The sequence below is a fragment of the Mobula birostris genome, chromosome 3 (genome assembly GCF_030028105.1).
Source record: "Mobula birostris isolate sMobBir1 chromosome 3, sMobBir1.hap1, whole genome shotgun sequence".
NCBI classification, from domain to species: domain Eukaryota; kingdom Metazoa; phylum Chordata; class Chondrichthyes; order Myliobatiformes; family Myliobatidae; genus Mobula; species Mobula birostris.
Genome location: NC_092372.1, coordinates 105,588,686 through 105,610,925, shown reverse-complemented (window position 1 = coordinate 105,610,925; position 22,240 = coordinate 105,588,686). Strand labels below are relative to the sequence as shown.

The 22,240-nt window shown below is 39.1% G+C and overlaps 1 protein-coding gene across 1 annotated transcript in view; it reads left to right on the top strand.

The window, feature by feature from the left end:
* Positions 1 to 7,913: 7,913 nt before the first annotated feature.
* myoz2b (myozenin 2b) overlaps positions 7,914 to 22,240 on the top strand; it is a 41,772-nt gene continuing 27,445 nt past the window's right edge. The window contains exons 1-3 of the mRNA XM_072251933.1: positions 7,914 to 8,083; positions 8,728 to 8,831; positions 21,214 to 21,380. Coding sequence (XP_072108034.1) covers positions 8,756 to 8,831; positions 21,214 to 21,380 — 243 coding nt within the window. The 5' untranslated portion in view covers positions 7,914 to 8,083; positions 8,728 to 8,755. The remainder of the gene's footprint in view (positions 8,084 to 8,727; positions 8,832 to 21,213; positions 21,381 to 22,240) is intronic.

Here is a 22,240-nt window from a genome sequence, read left to right as displayed (position 1 = left end):
TCTTTTAGATTTTTGAAGATGGGCTTTATTCAGTCGGGGACGCTTGCTCTTCCATAAGTAGGATGATATGACTGAGTCTAGCGAGTCAAAGAAGGTTTTAGGAATGAAAATTTGTATGGATTGAAAAAGGTATAAGAAATTAGGAACGATAATCATTTTGACAACATTGATTCGGCCCATCAGGGACATGGACAGGGGTGACCACTGTGCTAGGCTCTGGTTTGTATGATTTAATAAATCAATGAAATTTTCTCCGAAAGATGCTTATATTTCCTTGTTACTATGAGGCCAAGGTAAGTAAATTGGTTATTCACTACCTTAAAAGGGGGGTTATGGAACTCTGATGCTTGTGCTTCTCTATTTATTGGAAAAAGTTTCCTATTGTGTTAAGTTAAGCTTGTATCCTGAAAACTGGCTAAATTTGTTAAAGAGTGAGAACATGGGGGGGGTAAGGAGGTGATTGGGTTTGATATAAAAAGTAAAAGATCGTCAGCATAAAGGGAGACTTTGTGCTCAACTCCCTCTCTCCAAATCCCCGTCAGAACTGCACAACTGCGGAACGCAATCGCCAGTGGCTTTATGCCCAGATCGAAAAGTAAAGGGCTTAAAGGGCACCCTTGGCGGGTTCCACGTTTGAGGTAGAAAGGTTGGGATTGCTGAGAGCTGGTCAAAACAGAAGTGACGGGACGCCAATATAACATTTCAATCCACGTGATAAAACTTGGTCTCTGCGACTAAAGAAGTGACAGATTCAGAGATTCCAACTGAAGGTGAGTATAAAATATTTAAGAGGCAACGTATGTTAAAAAAGGGGAGGCGGTTTTTGACAAAGCCGGTTTGGTCTTCAGAAATAATTGAGGGTAAGATGTTCTCCAGTCTACGGGCCAAAACTTCAGTTAAAATTTTGACATCAACATTTAGCAGAGAGATTGGCCTGTATGAGGAGCACTCTGTTGGATCTTTGCCTCCTTTTGCTAAAAGAATGATGCATGCCTCATTAAATGATGCTGGCAATTTACCTTGTTTAAACGAATCAGATAGGACCATGGTTAGTTGAGGTAAGAGCAGTGATGAAAATGATTTAAAGAATTCTACAGGGAACCTGATGGGTCCTGGAGATTTACCAGTCTGCTGTAATGAGGTGACTGAGGATATTTCCTCTAATGATATTGGCTCATTCAGTCTCATTTTGAGATCAGGAGAGAGCGTGGGGATATATAAGCTGTTTAAAAAATTCTCGACCAAAATGTTATCACTCGGGGATTCAGAAGTGTAAAGTCGGGAGTAAAAATTCCTGAATGTGTCGTTGATTTGAGAATAATTCGAGGTGAAGCTTCCGTTTTCCATTTGAATTTTTGTGGTGTGTTGTTTGGCTTTGAGGACCCTTAAATGGTTGGCTAAAAATTTGCCAGTTTTGTCACCATGGATATAGAACCGTCTCTTGCTCTTCAAAAGTTGGTGTTCAATTGGTTGAGTGGAAATAAGGTCAAATTTAGTTTGGAGTTCCACTCATTTTTTTGTACAGCTCCAGATTTTTAATTTGAGCATATTATTATCCTATTTCTTTAATTTGATTCCCCAAATCTATTCATTCTTTATGGGTCTTTCTTTTCATATTCGCAGTGTAGGAAATTATTTGACCCCTGAGGTATGATTGCATAGCGTCCAAAACAACTAGGCTTGAGGTTTCAGGTGATGTATTGGTATTAAGGAAAAAAATTATCTGGTCCTCTATAATTTTTACAAAATCATTATCTGACAGTAAGGTCGAATTAAAATGCCAATGCTTATTTATTTGAGGAAAGCCAGGAAGAATTATAGACGAGACAACTGGAGCGTGGTCTGATATCACTATGCTCTGATAAACACAGGAATCAGCTGATTATTGATTAAAAAGTAGTCAATTCTAGAAAAGGTGTGATGGATCTGTGAGAAGAAAGAATATTCTCTCTTATTTGGGTGGAGAAGACGCTATACATCGGAGATGCCATAGCTGGAGAGGAAGGACTGAATTAATGAGGCAGATTTGCTTAGTTCTCTGGGCGTAGGAGATGATCGATCCAGCACTGGAGGTAACCAACAGTTGAAGTCTCCATCTAGTATGAGAGAGTATGAACTCTAATCAGGCAGCGCAGAAAAATAACATTCGAAGAAGCCCACATCATCCGAGTTTGGAGCAAATATGTTAGCCAACACTACCAATGTATTATATAATTTCCCTAAGACAATGACAAAATGGCCGTTTGTGTCTGATATTGTGTTGTGGAGCTCAAAGTGAATGTTTTGGTTTATGAGAATTGAGGACCACCCCCCACTCCCCCCGGCTTTAGCCTGAAAAGTGGAGTGGAAATGCTGCTCCGCCCATCATGACATAAAACAGGAATTATCAGAACTGCAAATGTGTGTTTCTTGTAGAAATGCAATTGCTGTATTAAACTGTTTGAGATGTGAGAATACCTTCCTTCTTTTAACAGGATGATTCAGCTCCTTGACATTCCAGCTCACAAAATTTAATGGACTAACCATTCTCCTTTAAAAAAGTTACAGATTGGTAGGTGTAAGTGTGTCAAGGTTTCGGGTATCAGCTCTGGGGCAAAAGTGTAAAACAAAGAGAAACAGGGCAGAAATAATCCTGTATAACAAGGACTTCTAAGGATTCTTAAAACAGTACAGGCATTGAAGTACCCTCCCCCCACTCCCCCCAACCCACAACAAGACAGCTGCCAGAGAGCATAGCAGCAAGCTCTTAAGAACAATAGTCATCCAACAGTACAACTTCCTGTCACTCGTAGTGTCATCTTCAACTCCGTTATTGTTATTAAAGGAAACAGTAAGCACTTAACACTCCTAAACTGACATTGTACTTAGTGAGAGATAAACAATTCCCCCAAGGTTTGTTAAACATGGTTCTGGAAAATGAACCATAAAACAGAAATATAAACTTATATTTGAAAAAAGTAAAAAGTAAAAAATAAGCAGACTTTACCCAGTGTTCTTCCCACGAAAGGTTGTAGAGTTCATTGAATTGGAGGTAAAAGAAAATACTCCCAAGACAGAGCAGCCAGAGTGAATATTATTCCACCTATTGGAGTAGTCAGTTCCTAACCCGGTCAAGTCAGACCAGACCTCATTATTCAAGCACTGCTAACGTTACCTGCAGAGGGTATTGGGGAAAAGTATGTTATGAAGAGTTCAATGTAGTGGGGAGACTATCGATGCATGCATTTCTGTGCTTCATCTACCGAACGTAGCCACTTCTTGTCACCACTGGGAAGTGTGATATGGAGCCGTGCAGGGTGTAGTAGAGAAGACCTGAGCCCTTGGTTGTATAGCTCCATCATTACTTCTCTGTACTCAAACCTTTGGGAGAGTAGTCCTCCACAACCCGAATCTGCTGGCCACGGTATTCTAGCTTCCCTCTCCACCAAGCCTCTCTAACCAGAAGATCTTTAACCTGGTAGTGGTGCAGGTGAAGAATGACCGGTCGCGGTCTCTGCCCTGGGGCTGGTTTAGCTGCTAGTGAATAGTGGGCTCTATCAATCTCCGGCGGGGATGGAAGCATCTCCCTCCTGAAGATCTCACAAAGCAGACTGGAAAAAAATTCAGTAGGATGCCTGCCTTCAATAGATTCTGGCAGGCCCAGGATGCGTAGGTTCTGCCATCTGCTCTGGCCTTCCAGGTCAGTAATTTTAGCCATTAGCTTGATACTGTTTTCACATAAGCTGGAGCAGATACTTTCCAGTTCACTAACGCGCTGGCTCAGGTCATTCATAGCGAGCTCGAGAGAAGGTAAGCGTTGGCCATGGTCCTCCACTTTGCATTGTATTTGGTCGAGTTTCGTTTCCAGCAGACTGAAAGAGGATTTAAATTCGGTCGCTAATGCTGCACGGTGTCAGTCTAGCAGTGTGGAGATAGCTTCTACTGTCAGGCCAGCTGCTGAATCATCTTTTTTCCCGGATTTAGTACTCCTTGATTTCATTGTGAAGCGAGCATAATCGCAGGCAGGGGGAAGAGCAAAAAGTCTAACAGTTTGGTATGAGAGAAGAGGGAAGAAGGAGTGTGGAGATAGAAAATAGGACGGAGCACTCGTTCTCTGTGACTACTCCATGTGGCTGCCGACCGGAAGTTCCAAACAAACATAAGCTTTTTATAGTGACAGAGCCCTTTGTGAGTGCTTATGGTGAGGAACACTTTGCAATCTTCTTCCATCTCCATCTGCAGGTAGACCTCATCTAAGTCTACTTTACTGAAGTGTCCTCTATCCTAGGCTGAGGATATTGACCTACTCTCAGCACTGAATTAATGGTGATATTAAAATCACCACAGATCCTGACAGACCTATTCTTCTTAACTACTACGACTACTGGCATTGGCCATGAGCTCCACTCAAACTTGGAAAGAGTTCCTTCAACCTCTGTGTGATCTATTTCACTGGCTACTTCATCATGAATGGTGTAAGGAGATGGATGGGGTTTGTAAAACTTGGATGTGGCATTCTCATTTAATATTATTTTACTCTAGATGTATTTGAGTTTTCCCATGCCATCCTTGAACACTGCTGCAGCATTATCCAGTACCTTCCTTAATTCTCTTTCAGTTGATTCTATTACAGAGCATGGCATGTAAATTGGGGATGGATTTCCAATCAAGCTGTAGTTATCTCAGCCAATCACAGCTCCACAATGCTGCCACATACAAGCACAATGTAGGAAAAGAAACAGCTGAGCTCGTGTCCAATTCCATTCTAATTTATTTGCCTTTCACTTCTGGTGTAAGGCATATTGATTGCCTGTTGTCTGTTTTCACATGGTAAATCTGTAGGCTACTCAGTCCCACGTCACTCTCATCATTACCAGATTTTCATCAGCATCATGCAGATCAGAGCCTTTTATGAAACTGCAACTTTATTTTTTATCTTTTTTCTCTTCCCTGTGCAGTCTATTTATTTTTGTGTGGCCGACATGCTCTTTGTATGTGCCCTACTTTGTTGTATTTTCTAAAAGTTTCACCTTGAAACCTGCATTGGTTTGGTGTATATGAGCCCCTGCCACAATGGTACCAAAATGTGTTTGGCCAGGCAGGATTTTGTTTAGATGGTGCAATTTTGGTCGCACTTGCTTTCATTCCTGAGTGAAACTCTATTACATCTCTGGCTGATGATTCCATTGATATAATGATTTCAACTGTTCTTCTAAATGTGAGTTGTGCTTCAGTTAGGAGCCATTTTTGAATGCTTTCTTGTAAGCTTCCACAAACTAAATTATCTCTCACTGCAGTGACAATGGTCGAACAATCACTTCAATTCAGCCAAATGCTGAAATGGACTCTCCTTCCTTTTGACTATGCTCATGAAACCTAAAGCATTCTGCAGTCAACAACGGCTTCAGTTTGAATCACTATCACAATTACAGCAAAGCTCATTTCAGCCGGTTTGGCTTGGAGCAGTTAAACTACTAAGCAAACTATATGCTCTAAAACCTATTACACTCAGCAAAACTGGCACTCATTTCTCATTGGATTTTCCATTTGCTTTATAGTACTGCCTCAATTCACTCAATATTCATCAGCCAGCTACCTTTAGTGTAATCAAACACATCTATCTTTCAGATGTAGTCAGCTATTTCCACTTTTTTTAATATATGATGATTATCACCCAGTTTTCACTGTTTATGAACTCATGAATTCATTTATTTTCTGTCTTTTTAAAAACTTGATCATTTCTGTCTCTTCCTGAAGAAGTACATGCTGCACTTTGTTTTTACTCGACCATTTCTCACTGTACTTTGTTTTAATTCAAATATCTCATTGCACTTTAACAGGTAGGTAATTGTCTCAGGTTTGCTTAAAACTTCCTCATTGCCACTGTTTTGTGTTGTAACTCCAAAACATAAAACTAATTGAAAGAAAAACATGGGAGAGCCATGGAAATCTTGTGTACGTTTAGTTTTGTTTGTACTTTAGAGAGGTGCACACTTATAACTTGGCACCATAATGATGCATACCATTCATTTACTTTTATGTATAACTCATAATGAATTATGTCAACAACAAATAAGGCTTAGCCAAACAATATCTTTACAATATTCTTCAAATATTACTGAAATATTAAATACAGAAGTCTTCTGCTGCTGTAACCCATTCACATTAAGGTTTGATATGCTGTGCATTTAGAGATACTCTTCTGCACAAGGCTGTTGTAATGTGTGGCTATCTGAGTTACTTTTGTCTTCCTGTCAGATTGGATCAACCTGATCATTCTACTCTGACCTCATTCATGAACAAGGCATTTTTTCCCCACAGAACTGCTGTTCACCTTTTCTTTTTGTTTTTCACATCATTCTCTGTAAACTCTAGAGACTCTGTATGAAAATCCAGGAGAACAGCAGTTTCTGAGATACTCAAACCACCCCATCTGGCACCAAAAATCATTCTACAGTCAAAGTCACTTAGATCACATTTCTTCTCCATTCTGATGATCGATCTTATCAAGAATTGAATTTCTTGACCATGACTGCATGCTTTTATGCATTGTGTTGCTCCACATGATTGGTTGTTTAGATATATGCATTAATGAGCAGGTACACAGGTGTATCTAATAAGTAGACATTGAGTGTAAGTTTTAGCTTCCACCATTCATATAAATACAATGTTCTTGTTCAAAGGGGCCTTGATGTTGTGGCAACACAATAATTAGTCTCCCAACAGAGTCTCCAAGAAGCACAAATTGACCGTATCTATCCAGATGGCAGCCTTCCTGATTCAATCACTGTCACTCCACCAGTGTTTTTGCTGTGACCTGTTAGCTTGTTATCCCAGGCTGCTACAGCTCATGACAATCGCAGGGTCATTCAGCAAAAAAACAGGCTCTTTTGCCCATCTAGTCAGTGCCAAACAAGGTGGCCATCTAAACTAGTTCCATTTGCCCCTTTTTGGCCCACATCTGTCTAAACCTTTCTTATCCAGGTATGTGTTAATGTACCTCCCTCAAGCACTTCCTCTGGCATCTCATTCCATATATGGACAACAGTCATGCTCCGCTAATGTCTTTGATCTGCAAAGTTACATCCATTCTGTTTACTTTGGGAAGCAAGAATATGTTAAACTATTTAAGGAATATGCAGAATGCCCTCCCTCCCCAAAATCTACATTGTTATTTTTAAATGTTTTCCTTATTGTTTCTGTGTTTCTGCTGCCATCCATGAAGCACATCAGTTGATGGGCAATATTACTTTAGGAGTAGGTTAGAAATTTTAACTTTTCACTTTAAAAGTGTAAAACAAACTAAATTATTTGATCCTGGAATATAACTTCCATATGTATTTCTTTATGGATTCCAATTCTGACACATTGCTTTCAATTTAAGGAAACAGAAGACAGTGCAAGTTTTTAAAGGGTTTCAAGACAATTTAGGAATGCAGTGATAAGGTTTGGTTGGTTAAAGTTCCTTGGTATCATTATAAAGAAGCAAAATAACTGATGAGACCATGAAATCCTGCAGAGGTCTTTGACAAAAGTGCTATGGTGATTCTGGATGATGATTTGCTAAAAATCAATCAGAAGCTTAATTAAAAGGCTAAGCACAAAATAAAGTCTAAAAGAATAGTTTTTGATTTGTTGTCACAGTATACAGTATACTGTACTTTAATCTGAAGTTTCTGAATTCAAAATTTGAAGAACACTGTCTAAGTTTTAGGTATACTTCCTGTTTACATGAATTGATTAATTTAGTCATCCTGTTAATGACTGTTTTAATCTTGTTTTTATATAGTTCTTGTAAAATTTGCATTAGACATTGCTCCAAATCATTTCTGTTGTCAATGCCCTCTACCTTCAACGTTTTAATTGAAGAGAATGGAGTGGCTGAATTGCTAGCACTAAATATAGCTGTTTGATGTAAAGTTGATGCCAGTCCTTGAGACCAGTTAATCTCCACATTGGGGGCTGTGCAGACCACGGCAGATGTGATCCTGGAAATACTTGTAACTTACTGAGCAAAAAGAACACCTCCATCCATTTCACCGGAAAATTGTTAGGAGGAGACTATATTTAAGACTTCATCAAGGATCTGCGCTTTTTATCACAGGTAATATTATTTGTTCATGGAAATGTTTCGGAGGCTTATTGTTTAATGATGAAGTCCACAAGAAAGTTTTGTTATGTCCCTTGAAAAGATGCCAAAGCAAGAATTAATTTTTTTATTCAAAGTATAATTTGTAATCATATAAAATAATCAAAAATATTCAATATCAGACTTTTCTGACTATTATAAATCTATGGTTGGCTGATAACATATAAAGATTGTGATATTCATACAATTGCTTACATGTAAGAAACAACAAATCAAGAAATTCTTTAAGTTATAAATTAGATCCAAAAGAGGAAGACAAAATTCTTCAAAAGCGTTATGTTACGGGTAAAATGCATATCATTCCCTTGGATATATTTCATTGCAAAGTATTATGAATGGAATAAGTAACAGACACATTCTGGTGAAGAACTATTATCTAATATCTGGTTGCACACTGAGCTAAAATAACTTCCAGTTATCATGTGATTATATGTTAAAGCACGAATTGTATGACTTTACATTTTTAAGGTACAGATTATACAAGTTTATAATTGAGTAATTAAGAGAATATTAATTACATAAGTTGGCATTACTAGTTGAAATAATTTAGCACTTTTGACACTGAGGAATTAATAATTTGTGTATTGTATTCATTATAGCTGTCAACAGTAAAGTAAAATATACACTATGCAGTCGCACAACACCCTCACAAAAGAACTGAAGCAGCAAGCATCAGCCATTGTAAAAGAAATCCAAGGAAAAGGTAGGGTGCTATGGAAATCCTATCTTTAAAATTATACCAGTAACTGAAATGCTTTATCGCGCATTGCAGACCGATCTCAAACGTTAGCTAGAGTATACTTTAACAAAACAAATAGAATATCTTTCTGCCTATGGTAAGTAAGCTTTTGTCATTTACCACTGTCCTTCAAAAGTTATTTTTATCTTGAACAACTGTGTGGAGCTGTTGTTGAGTACTGAGATCTTTGACAGCTGATGCACATTCCTAACTCACGTCCTTCTGACCTACGTTCAGAATTAGATTAGCCACAACCTCCTTTATGAAAGTCAATTATTTTGTGGAAAGGGTGGAACTCATAATAGATGTTTATATTTATATGTGTATGTCATATAGGAATGCTTACCTCATTTCACATCAATGTACATTCATTCCAAATCGTATCATAAATATACAGTTTAATGTCACCAACACTGAACCAAAATCTGAACAATCCTCAAACAAGGTGACATAGTGAATACAAAATCTTGTTGTGTACTGAACCACCAATATTCATCAGTATTCAGGTGGTGAGTACAAAGGTTTGGTGTTCTTTTGCAATCCTTGGTCTGGACAATTATGACAGGAGCAAGTGGAAGTTAGATTTTTTTCTCTAGAGAACAGGCAAAAAAAAAGTCACATGGAACACCCAATTTAAAGCTCTGCATCAAGAGCATTGACAAGCAAAAGTCAAGAATTAGGAAAACTTTCTTTGAACTTTTGAACTTTGAACAGTTAAATTATATTGCTTTCAAATTTAGAGTAGTTCAAAAATTCCTCTACCTTTGCCTTAATCTTGAGTTTACCATAAGATACAGGGAAATTTATGGGTTAGGCAGTTTCTAGACTTTCTGCTGTACATGATGATGTTCAAACAATAATAAGAATTCTCTGTCCTCTGACAAAGAGTGATGCAATTAATCTGATTTCTCAAGTGTACAATGTTTAAATCCAAACAAAATTGTATCTTAACTTGGCCTTAACATGTTTGCAGTTTTAATTTGAATCCAGTTTGGATAGATACAGTCTTCCGATGACCTATGATAAAACAAAAAAATAGCTTAGACAATCTCAATTAGCGCTTAGCTGTTGGATGTTCACAACACAAAAGTTCCCTCTTTGGTATTGGTTTATTATTGTCACATGTACCAAGATATAACGAAAAGCTTGTCTTGCCTACCGTTTATTCACGGATTGATTAGTTATCTTTTTCACAACCATTACAGTGTATTGCATGAGAAAGCTAAGGTCAAAAAGATAATAATGCAGAATAAAGTGTAAAAACTACTAAAAATGTGCACTGCAGGTAAACAATAAAGTACAAGATCATAATGAGATAGAGTGTGAGATTGAGAATCCATCTTATCAGTTAGGAGGTTCAACAGTCTGATAGAAGTAGGATAGAGGGTGTCCTTGAGCCTGGGGCTATGTGGTTTCAAGCTTTTGTTTCTTCTGCCTAATGAGAGAGGTGAGAAGGGAGATGTCCAGGATGGCCATGGATTTTAATCATGCTGGCTGCTTTACTGGGGCAGCAAGAAGTATAGACAGAGTCCATTGAGGAGAGGCTGGTTCCTCTGACGTGTTGAGCTGCATTCACAACTCTGCAGTTTCTTGCAGTCACATAAACAACAGTTTCAATACAAAGCCATTATGCACCTAGACAGAATGGTTTCTATGATGAATAGATAAAAATTGGTAAGAGTTGATGGTGACATGCCAAATTTCTTTAGCCTCCTGAGGAAGAAGAGACATTGGTGGGCTTTCTTGGCCGTGACATAGGCATGGTTGGATCAGTTCAGTTTGTTGTTGATGTTCACTCCTAGGAACTTGAAGTGTTTAACCCTCTCAACCTCAACACCATTGACGTAGACAGGAGTATGTGCTCCAGCTCACCCCCACCCCCTTGAAGTCAATGACTAGCACTTCACTTTTGTTGACATTGAGGGAAAGGTTGTTGTCATGACACCATGTCACCAAGTTCTCTGCCTCCTTCTTGCACTGTGACTAATCGTTATTTGACATGCGGCCCACTATAGTGGTATCAGCTACAAACTTGTAGACGATTTGGAGTGGAATCTGGCCGTGTAGTCATGAGTATACAGGGAGAAGATTAGGGAGCTGAGGATGCAGTCTTGTGGAGCACCAGTGTTTAAAATATATTGGGCAATTATCGAAATAATTCTGCATCTATACAAAAAATTATAAATGTTGACAAAATATAAAAAAGAATTATAATCTTGGTAAGATACACCTCTCACCCTACCTACAACGGGATTTTCCGGAATCTATAGAGAATTTATTATTTCCTTTAATGTATAAATTCATGAAAATTCAGCACACATCACTCATTTTCCAAAGAAAAACAAGGTTTGTGTGTCTCTATACGTACACTTAGGCATGATGCCACTGTTGCAGTTGAATTAATCATTATAGAAATTACTTAATTTTCATTTATATTCATATTATTTTCTCAAAAATATTACAAATTTTGCAATAAACAAAAAAAACAATTGAAATGCTTATGAACTTGTTTTTAATTTTTTATAGGTTTCTGGTTGTCAGGATCATATAAAAATATATTTGTACAAAATATATTAAAAATAGATGGCTTCTTTAATAAAATGAAAATTCTGTTAATACATAGCATGTCAAACAGCATTTGTTGAAAGAGAAACCAAATTATTGACCCAGACTCTTTATAAATTATCTTCTTTATCTGAATTATTCTCACAATTCCTCTCATGGCCTGCTTGTATTTTCCATTTATTTCCCCTCTTGACTTGTTATAGTCAGCCTGCTCTCACTTGAGTTATTCATCAGGAAACTGTTACATACCAAGCGTTTCATCCTCATCGCTGGGTACTGTTTGGGGAGATGACCCAGCAGAGGGAAGTGACAGTGGTCAGGTCCCTAGCACTGAGTCTGGCTTTGTGACTCAGAATGGGTGGGAAGCGGGGGATGAAGTAGAGGTGAGCTGTAGTGATGGGGGATTGGGGTTAGTTAGGGAAACAGAAAAGAGCTTCTGTGGATGAGAATGAGATTCTCAAATGGTATGTTGCCTTTCAGGTGCCAGGGTCCTGGACATCCCAGATCGAGTCCTCAGCATCCTTAAGTGGGAGGGTGAATGGTCAGAGGTCATAGTCCATGTTGTCCATGACATAGGGAGGAAGAGTGACAGGGTTCTGGGAGTTAGAACATAGAATATAGAATAGTACAGCACAGTACAGGCCCTTCAGCCCACAATGTCGTGCCGACCCTTAAACCCTACCTCCCATATAACCCCTCACCTTAGATTCCTCCATATACCTGTCTAGTAGTCTCTTAAATTTCACTAGTGTATCTGCCTCCACCACTGACTCAGGTAGTGCATTCCATGCACCAACCACTCTCTGAGTGAAGAACCTTCCTCTAATATTTCCGTTAAACTTCCCACCCCTTACATCAAAGCCATGTCCTCTTGTACTGAGCAGTGGTGCCCTGGGGAAGAGGCACTGGCTGCTCACAGGAGTACAGGAGATGGCACGTTATATTGAATTTGTGTGTAAGGGGTTTCTTCTTTTATGTTACTGTGTATGGTAATTAAAATGGCTTCTTTGTTACGTTAAGTGCTGAGAAAGCCTCTAGCTAGCACTTTGCTTGGGTTATAACAGATAGCAGAGAACTATGAACCAATGGGTGTCCATGTTATTCTTTCTTGGGGTGATATGCTGTTTCATATGGCTGGGAACCAGGGGCTTTTGGCGGGGAGTCGGAGGAGAGACCATGAGGACAGCGGACGTGCGGGGAAATCTCAGGTCAATCACTCCGGGTGGTCCTGAGCCACCAGTCGACGGGGTCAGGGTGGTCCCGAAGAGGTCCCGAGCTCCAACGTGCGCACGAAGAAATTGAACTTCGATAATTCTGGCACCTTTTCCATTCCTTTTTTGTATTGAACTTCTGTTAATCTCATAGACTTAGTAATAACTATAAAGAGTAATTGGTAAAACGTACATTGTGTGCTGGCTGATGATTGATGTTTGAAGCTGAATCCGGTGGCAGTTGTACAGCAACCGACATCACCCGGAGACAAGATGGGCGGTGGATGGGGTTTCCCCTAGAGAAATAGAGAAATATAGCTGAGCGTTACATGTATAAGACATTGTTTAGGCCTAATTTGGAGTATTGTGTGCAGCTTTAGTCACCTACCTATAGGAAAGATGTAAATAAGGTTGAAAGAGTGCAGAGAAAATTTACAATGATGTTGTCAGGTCTGAAGGACCTGAGTTATAAAGAAAGATTGAATAGGTTAGGACTTTATTCCTCGGAACCTAGAAGACTGAGAGGAGATTTGATAGAGATACATGAAATTATGAAGGGTACAGATAGGGTAAATGCAAGCAAGCTTTTTCCACTGAGGTTGGGCGGGACTACAAGTAGAGATCATGTGTAAAAGGTGAAAGGTGAGAAGTTTAAGGGGAATATGAGGGGAAACTTCTTCACTCATGAATGAGCTGCCAGCACAAGTGGTGCATGCAAGCTCGATTTCAACAATAAGAGAAGCTTGGATGGTAGGAGTACAGAGAGTTATGGTCCCATTTGATGGGAGTAGACAGATGAAATGGAATGGCATGGACTAGATGGGCCGCAGAGCCTGTTTCTGTGATGTACTTCTCTGTGACTCTATGACTCTATCTCTATTTCCTTGGTTATTTCAGGCGGTTTTGCTTTGATTCCTTTGCTTTTCCTATTATGTCTATTTACTTGCATGCATCTGAGATACCTTCTCTTTTAAGGTCACCATTTATTCCACTACAGTTTTACCTAACAATATTTGGTTCCACGTTATCTTGCTCAGAACTTTTCTCAAACCACTGTCATCAGTCTTCTTTTAGTAAGTTTTTCTTTAGCTATTTCCGTACCACTATCTATTTTTTTATCTAATCTTAATGATCATTTGATCACTATTCACCAAATATTTTACATTCACAACTTCATACTTCAGAATCAGTTCTGATAATCCTTACTTAGTCATTGGGGCAAAGTGCATTGAGCAAGGAAATTTTCCTGAGCACATTTCTAAAATTCCTCCCTTTTCTTGCCAAATTTTCTGTTAAATGCATCCTCTATTTGAAATACATCAGACTTGGGGGGTAAATTTGCTGCTTGTAAAAGCAGCTATCTATTCGAAGGAAGCTGCACGCCTTTAATGTTCATGTGAATAACTAACCAATCTATCTGTAAGTCTTGGCTTTATCTGTGTTGACCACCTCATCATAACAGGTCAAGTATGGGATTTTGTTCAGACCAAGATGCTATCAACATTGCCTAGTAACTCTTAGATCAGCCTTACGTAACCATGATGTAAATAAAAGTTACAATAAACTAGAACAACACTCATCTTGCTTAACTTTCGAACCTGATTTGACTAAGAATGATCTTAGACTGCATAGTCTCTTATAAAAGAAGATTAAATGTTAGTGCCCAAAACAGCATCATCCAAAAGCTTGCAAATTCAAAAAGAGAGGCTCATCTATTCACAATTGGTACCTTCACTCTTTAGCTGTTGACTCTATTCCCAAGTATTGTAGCTGGATATGGGAACAACATTTAGTTCCTTGAAAAAGATGACCTAATAATACTGCAAACTCTTAACTGACAACCCTGAATATTGACATCATGTACATCCTTTCTGGAATAATCTGTGGACAACCAAGGACAAAGGAAGCATCAACCAGTGGATACCAGGCACTGTCTGCATCATTTTACTACATATATAAACCTAAGGTAATGCAGAAGCTTCTTGTTATATTTCGTAACTCCATAAACTAATTGAAAGAAAAACAAGAGAGCCTGGAAAACTTGTCTACTTTGTTTTACTAGAGCGAGGCGCTCACATGTGACTTGGTGTTGTAATGGCATATGCCATTCACGTACTTCAAATGTTTCAAAGGTACATTTAATATCAGAGATACATACACAATATACATCCTGAAATGCTTTTTCTTTGTAAACATCTACGAAAACAGAAGAGTGCCCCAAAGAATGAATGACAGTTAAATGTTAGAACCTCAAAGCCCCCCCCAGCTCCCCCCCTCCCATGCGTAAGCAGCAGCAAAGGAACAATCCCCCCCCACCAGCAAAAAAAAGCATTGGCACCCACCACTGAGCACTCAAGCATGCAGCAAAGCAACGGCAAAGACACAAGTTTGCAATACCCCAAAGACTACTCGTTCACCCAGTATTCAACATACCACAGGCTCTCTCTCTCTCCTTAATAAGGGAGAAAGAGGTGTTTCCATTTCACCGCGAAAGGGGAGACATAACAAACAATCACTGATTTACGATGTTAAAAGTCAGTTGCATTGCTTCTTCCGAGCTCTGTACCAAAGATCTTGGGTCTCTGGGCACACAATCAAAGATCTTCCGTCTCCCACGACACACCAGATTCCTGCTGGGACACCGACCTTCGGTCTGCCCGTCTCCAGGGCCACGAGATCCCAGACCTTTGTAGGTGAGCTAAGCTCTTAGGCCATACCCTTGGCAAATCGAATAACTGCCAGTCGTGAAACCCCGAGAGTGGGTCCCATTCCCACAAAGAACTGAAGTCAGCATGTAACTCCAGGTCTTCAAAAGAACCCTGAAAGGGAAAAAGAGAGATATTAAAGATGGAAATAGAGCTGTTTCCGAAGATGCAAGCAAAGGAGTTGCCGTTAGGCGCCATTGTCTCCTCCTCCTCCTTACATATAGTCCAAAATGAATTATGTAAATAAACAAAGAATGCTTAATCAAACAGTATCTTTACAATATCACTCAAATGTTAAATACATTGCAGTCCTCCCTTATTAACTATAAATGCCATCTCAATATTGAATGTATTTCAACTCAAATATGTAATGTATTCCTCCCTAATCATCTTACAAACACAGTACACTATATAATACAATTACTGTATAGACCTCCACACCACAGTCAATTTTACGTTGTGTCATTCAAGCCTAGAGATTTAATTGCTACGGAGGATTTTTTTACTCTTGTGGGATAACGTCTATCCTGACAAGGGGTGGGGGTGTTACTCTGCTTGTCAGGTGAGATTTGTGGCTATGAAGCTACCTCAGGTTCTGATGTCTCCTCCATGATGATTGTAGGAATTGACTCTGGGATTGCAGGAAGTGCTTCTGACAGCTCTGGAAACCCAAGTACTCACCTTTTATCATTTCTGCAGTCCCTCACCATGACTGCTTGTCCAGGAGTGAAACATTGAACCTCCTTATTTGAGGAGCCCTCAGGTTGTCTCAACTGTTTGTCCTGCATACTCCTATTGAGATTGGATTTGAGGAGATCCAAGCATAAACACTAGAGACGACCCAGGAACAGCATAGCGGGTGAGTTGTTGGTTGTGGAGTATGCCACATTGCGATTTGCAAGGAGGAAATTGGCGAGCTTCTGATTCAGTATAGTGTAGTGTGTTCTGCTGACTTTGCTCGCAGTGAATTCTTTAGACCCTGGACAAACCTTTCCACCAAGCCATTTGTAGCTGGGTGGTACAGTGCAGAGGTAATATGTCTTATTCCATTCATTTTCAGGAATGACTGAAACTGCCACAGTAAGCTGTGGCCCATTGTCACTGACTTAGCGTTCTGCAAACACCAGTCCTGGAGAATAGGCTTCATGATACATCAACAGAGTGCGAGTCTGGAGTGGATGGTATTGGGAACACCTCTGGTCACTTTGAAGGTGCACCCACTACTACCAACATACACATGAGTCTTCTGTCAGGGCAATACAGGCCATGCCCAGGATGGAAAGCCGCTGCTCCTGGCATCCTCTGGACGTGTTGGTGTTCCAAATAGTGCATGACAAGCTGCTCGATTTGCTGATCTATCCCAGGCCACCAGAAAAAACTTCAAACCCCTGGTTTAATTTTGAACACACCTGGACAATCAATATGTAGCTCCTTTGATAGCTTAGCTCTCAGCTTGGATGATATAACACCTCTCAATCCCTGCATAAGGGAGACTGGCTCTGGTAAAAATGGAGAAACTATAATCTTTGCTGCACATTCCACCATTTGGGGTAGCCATGTGCCATGTAGACCTGAGACAGTGCAGGATTTTTTTTTTTTTGATTTCCCTTTGGGTCATCTCTGCCATAGAAAGGAGAATTCCAATTTCTGTTTGGGAGAATACATAAAAAGGAGAGTCCTCTCTTGTAAATTTTTCAGGTATTTCCTTTCCCAACTGTAAACCAGACAATCCATCAGCATTTCCATGATTTTTAATTTTCTTAAGTTTGATCTTGTAATTGTGTTTGTCAAGAAACAGAGCCGATTTCTGCATTTGTGCTGCTGCTGGTACTAGTTGAAATGCTTTACATCCCAAACTACACTCAAGGCTTCCCTGCCAATCTATGCATAAATTCCTCGGCAATGGTAAGGGAACGTAATGCAAAGGCTATAGAGCATTCACTTTCATCACTCAAAGCATGTGACATAACTGCACCTATACCATAAGGCGAGGTGTCACAGGCTGATGTGGATCATAGTGTGTGAGTACAGTGTCTGATGTCACCATTTCCTTTGTCTTTTGGAAAGCCGCCTCACATTGCCTTTTCTCCTCAATCTGTAGTAATGAGTTTAAGGGGTAGAGGACAATAGCCAGGATTGGCAGAAATCTGTTACAGTAATTAACAGGTCCTAAATAGGACCAGATCTATGACACATCATTTGGACTTGGGGCATCCACCATGCTTGTATTTTCTCAGCACACTTGTGAAATACTTATGCATCAATGGTGTGATCACAGTAAGTGATTCTTGTTTTAAAGAATTCAACTTCTTGCATGGTGCTCTGAGCCCATAATCTTCTAATCTTTTTAATTCAGTCTTTTTAATACAATCCAATTGTATTTGTCTCAGCCAAACACAGCCCCACAATACTGGCCATCTTGTTCTTACCATATACTAGTCCAAAGTGCCTTGTTGGTTGTTGTACTTTACTGTTATGAATGCCATTCCCACAAAAATTTTCTTTTCCCCAGTACAGTTTCTGAGTTGGATATCTGCAGGCTTCCGTTCAGTATATTTGAAATATCATTTTTGTGGAATGCCTGTAAGAGCTGCGCCAGTGTCCAATCCCATTTTAATTGATTTGTTATTCACTTCTGGTGCAAGCCATATTGCTTGTCCCCTGTTAGTTTTCACAATGTAAATCTCAAGGCTACTCAGTCCTGTGTAACTCTCAATATTATCACACTCTTCATCAATAGCAAACAGATTAGTGCTCTTTTTGAAACTGCAATTTGACTTTTATCTTCTTCTCTTCCCTGAGCAGTCCATTTATTTTGTCTGTGTCCTACTTTGCTCCTGTATTGGTCTGGTATATGTGAACACGTGCCAAAGTGGTAATACAGTTTGTTTGGTCAGACAGGTTTCTATTTAGATGGTGCAATTTTGTTCACGCTTACTTTCATTCCTGACTTCAACTCACTTGTGTTTCTTTCTGCTGTTTCCTTTGATACAGCAATGTCAAGGGTTATTTTAAATGTGAGTTGTGCTTCAGCTAGGAAACATTTTTAAATGCTTTCTTCTAAGATTCCACAAACTACACAATCTTTCATAGAAGCATAGAAAATAGGTGCAGGAGTAGGCCATTTGGCCCTTCGAGCCTGCACTGCCATTTATTATGATCATGGCTGATCATCCAACTCGGAACCCCGCCCCAGCCTTCCCTCCATACCCCCTGACCCCCGTAGCCACAAGGGCCATATCTAACTCCCTCTTAAATATAGCCAATGAACTGGCCTCAACTGTTTCCTGTGGCAGAGAATTCCACAGATTCACCACTCTCTGTGTGAAGAAGTTTTTCCTAATCTCGGTCCTAAAAGGCTTCCCCTCTATCCTCAAACTGTGGCCCCTCATTCTGGACTTCCCCAACATCGGGAACATTGCATCATAAGGACTATCACTGAACTGACAATGTTCAGTCAATTTCTTCAGATCAGCTATGTAAGCTGAAGTGGACTCCCCTTCCTTTTGATATCCCTTATGAAACTTAAAGCATTCTGCAATCAACAATGGTTTCAGTTTTAAATGTTTCTGGATTACATTCACAATATCAGCAAAGCTCTTTTCTGCTAGTTTGGTTGGAGTAGTTAAATTTCTAAGCAAATTGTATGTTTTTCTGCTGAACGCACTCAGTGATACTGGCACTTGCATTTCACTTGCTTCGAAGTACTGCTTAAATTGTTCAACATATATCATCCAGTTATCTGTTGTGCAATTGAATGTGTCTATCTTTCTGACGCAGCCTGCAATTTCTGCTTTTTTAAAAGATATGATTATTATCACCCAGTACTTACAGTTCATGAACACGTGAACATTGTCCATTTTCTGCTATTTTTTAAATGCGACCATTACTGCCCCCTTCTGAAGAAAAAATGTTCTGCAGTTCAACTGATAGGTAGTTGTCTTGGTTTCATTTTAAAACTATCTTGTCACCACTGTTATGTTTTGTAACTCCAGAAATTAATCAAAAGAAAAACATGGAAGCCCAGGAAAACCAACCTACTTCATTTTACTTTAATGAGGTGCTCACGTATGATACAGTGATGTGATGACATATACCAATCACTTACTTCTTACATATAACCCATAATGAATTATGTAAACAAACAAAGAATGCTTCATCAAACAATATATTTACAATATTAAATACCGAAATATTAAATACACTTAGGAGAACACAAGTTGTCACTGATCTGAGGAGTTGTAGTAGATACCTCCTGTAGCCTCCACATCTGGACAAGACCCCCACACAGTAGCACCTCCATTCTATCATGCGGGAATAGTGATGATGTTATTGGACGAGTAATCCAAAGATCTGGAACAAACACAAATCACATCAGTTAATTAATGACATAAAACTGAAAAGCTAGTATCAGAAATAGCAACAACAAAATTATTAGACTGTAGTAAAATCCCATCTGGGACTTAGAGAAGAAAATCTCCAATGAATGGCTGTGTGGTCTGATTCCCGACACACAATATGTTGCAGAAATTCACTCAAGTTTTATTAAAAGTATTACAGATTGTTGAATAGTGTTTTTCACTACATGGACTGCAACTGTTTAAAATAAATCACTCACCATTGAGTACAAATAAATAATGATCATGTCACTGTGGTGTAAAAAATAAAATTCCCAGCCAAATCTTAGTTTCACTGGCCACTTAAGCACCTCCTGTACATAATGAAGTGGTCACTGAGTATGTGGTTGTGGTCTTCTGCTGCTGTTACCCATCCTCTTCAAGGCTTGACATGTTGTGCAGTCAGAGATGCTCTTCTGCACACCACTGTTGTAATCTGAGTTACTGTCACCTTCCTGTCAGCTTGAACAAGTCTGCTGGCCACTGTTGATAACAGAGTGCTTTTGCCCACTAGATGTTTTTTATTTATTTTTCACATCATTCTCTGTAAATTCTAGAGACTGCTGTGTGTTAAGATGCCAGGAGATCAGCAGTTACTGAGATACTCAAACCACTCCATCTGGCACCAACTATCATTGCACAGTTAGAGTCACTTAGATCATGTTTCTTCCCCATTCTGTGTTTGGTGTGAACAACAACTGAATCCTTTGACCATGTTTGCATGCTTTCATGTGTCATGTTGCTGCCACATGATTGACTGATGAAATATTTGCATTAACGAGCAGGTATACCTAATAAAGTAGTCAGTGAGTGTAGAAAAGACCAAGCGTACATACCTTCATTATATCTTACGTGAAAATTCTTAGATTTATTTTCATCTATTGGCAGCAGGTTACTGAAATTTCAAACTTATAGTTCATTAAAATACTTACATTAAAATCTGATTTACAAATCCTGAAACATTCATATAGCAGTTTTGTTATTGACAAATGCAAACAGCATGTTGTTTATATTATTCATTTATCTGTTATGGCATTGAGCATTCTATCAGTGACCAGGCTTGTAAGTTACATTATGGGAGCTGCTGCAACAACAAGCCTCTGTTATTATAAGTCTCATAATAAGGTAATTAGAAAACATTCTATGTGAGAATGGTTCGTAAATTTAGAACACTTCTGGTACAGTAGAGAGCTGTCAGCTTTGACTATAATAATGTGGTCTACTACTAAATGTTGTCATTGTTAATTTGTCATTGTATGGTTTTAAACCCAAATGATGATCTCCTTACCAATCCTCTAAGTGAATGAAGCATTGTGGATTCTATTACTTTACTAAGTTTTTCTTCACTGAAAGAGAAGATTGGACACAGATATGCAATAGGTATCATGAAAAAAAGAATATTAGAATGTTTGAAGGAATTAAAAATAGAAAAATTGCATTTTAGTGATTGTTTGTGGTTATCTTTCAGAGATAGAGATGGACTTTGGGAAAAAGATCAGTGTTCCTAAAGACATAATGCTGGAAGAGCTTTCCCTCCTTTCCAACAGAGGGGCCAGATTGTTTAAAAAAAGACAACGTAGATCTGAAAAATACACTTTTGAAGGATTCCAGAACTCTGCCAATTCACAGATGAATGTATGTTCTTAACCAAAGTCGATAGTTTTCTTGTTAATAATGGGTGAATGACAATCAAGCACTTGTGTTTTCACTATACTCTGCTTTGCATGATATTTTGAATTCTAGTCATTCATGAGTCAAGCGTAATTGGTGAAGGATTGTGATGTTTTATTCTGATACTGCTGGTGAAACAAGTGACAATGTTGTTTATTCTATCGTTTTTATCCCGTAGCTAATTGGACCCATCTGACAAACCTACTCACTAATTCATGCTGAATTAAATTGCTGTACCTCTAAATACATCACAACTGTATATAGCCTGTGTCAAAACAAAATTCTTTTTAGAACAAGCTTTCTGTTTAAGAGCTGGCAGATTCACTCTATACAAGATTATGAGGGGTATAGGTAGTTAAGTGTAAGTAGACTTTTTCCTACTGAGGTTGAGTGGGTTAGAATTTGAGGTCATGGGTTATGGGTGTAAGGTGAAATATTAAAGGGGAACCTGAGGGCAACTTCTTCACTCAGAAGGTATTGTGAGTCTGCAGGAGCTGCCAGCAGAAGTGGTAGATGAGAGTTTGATTTCACTGCTTGGGTATAGAGACAGATGGGAGTGGTATGGCAAGTTGTGGTCCAGGTGCGAGTTGATGGGACTAGTCATAGACTAGATGGGTCCTATTTCTGCACTGTAGAGCTCTCTGATTCTATAAATCAAAGTAATTGAAATGCCAGCTAGTGGAGCCATGAATGGGAGGCCAGGACTTCTTGTTTGGGAAATCTGGCCACTAAATCTAACCAGTTTAAATACAGTGGTCCCATTGAAATGAATGGAAAGAAATGGTTGACAAAAAGTTATGAAGCAATCATTTGTATCCGATTTA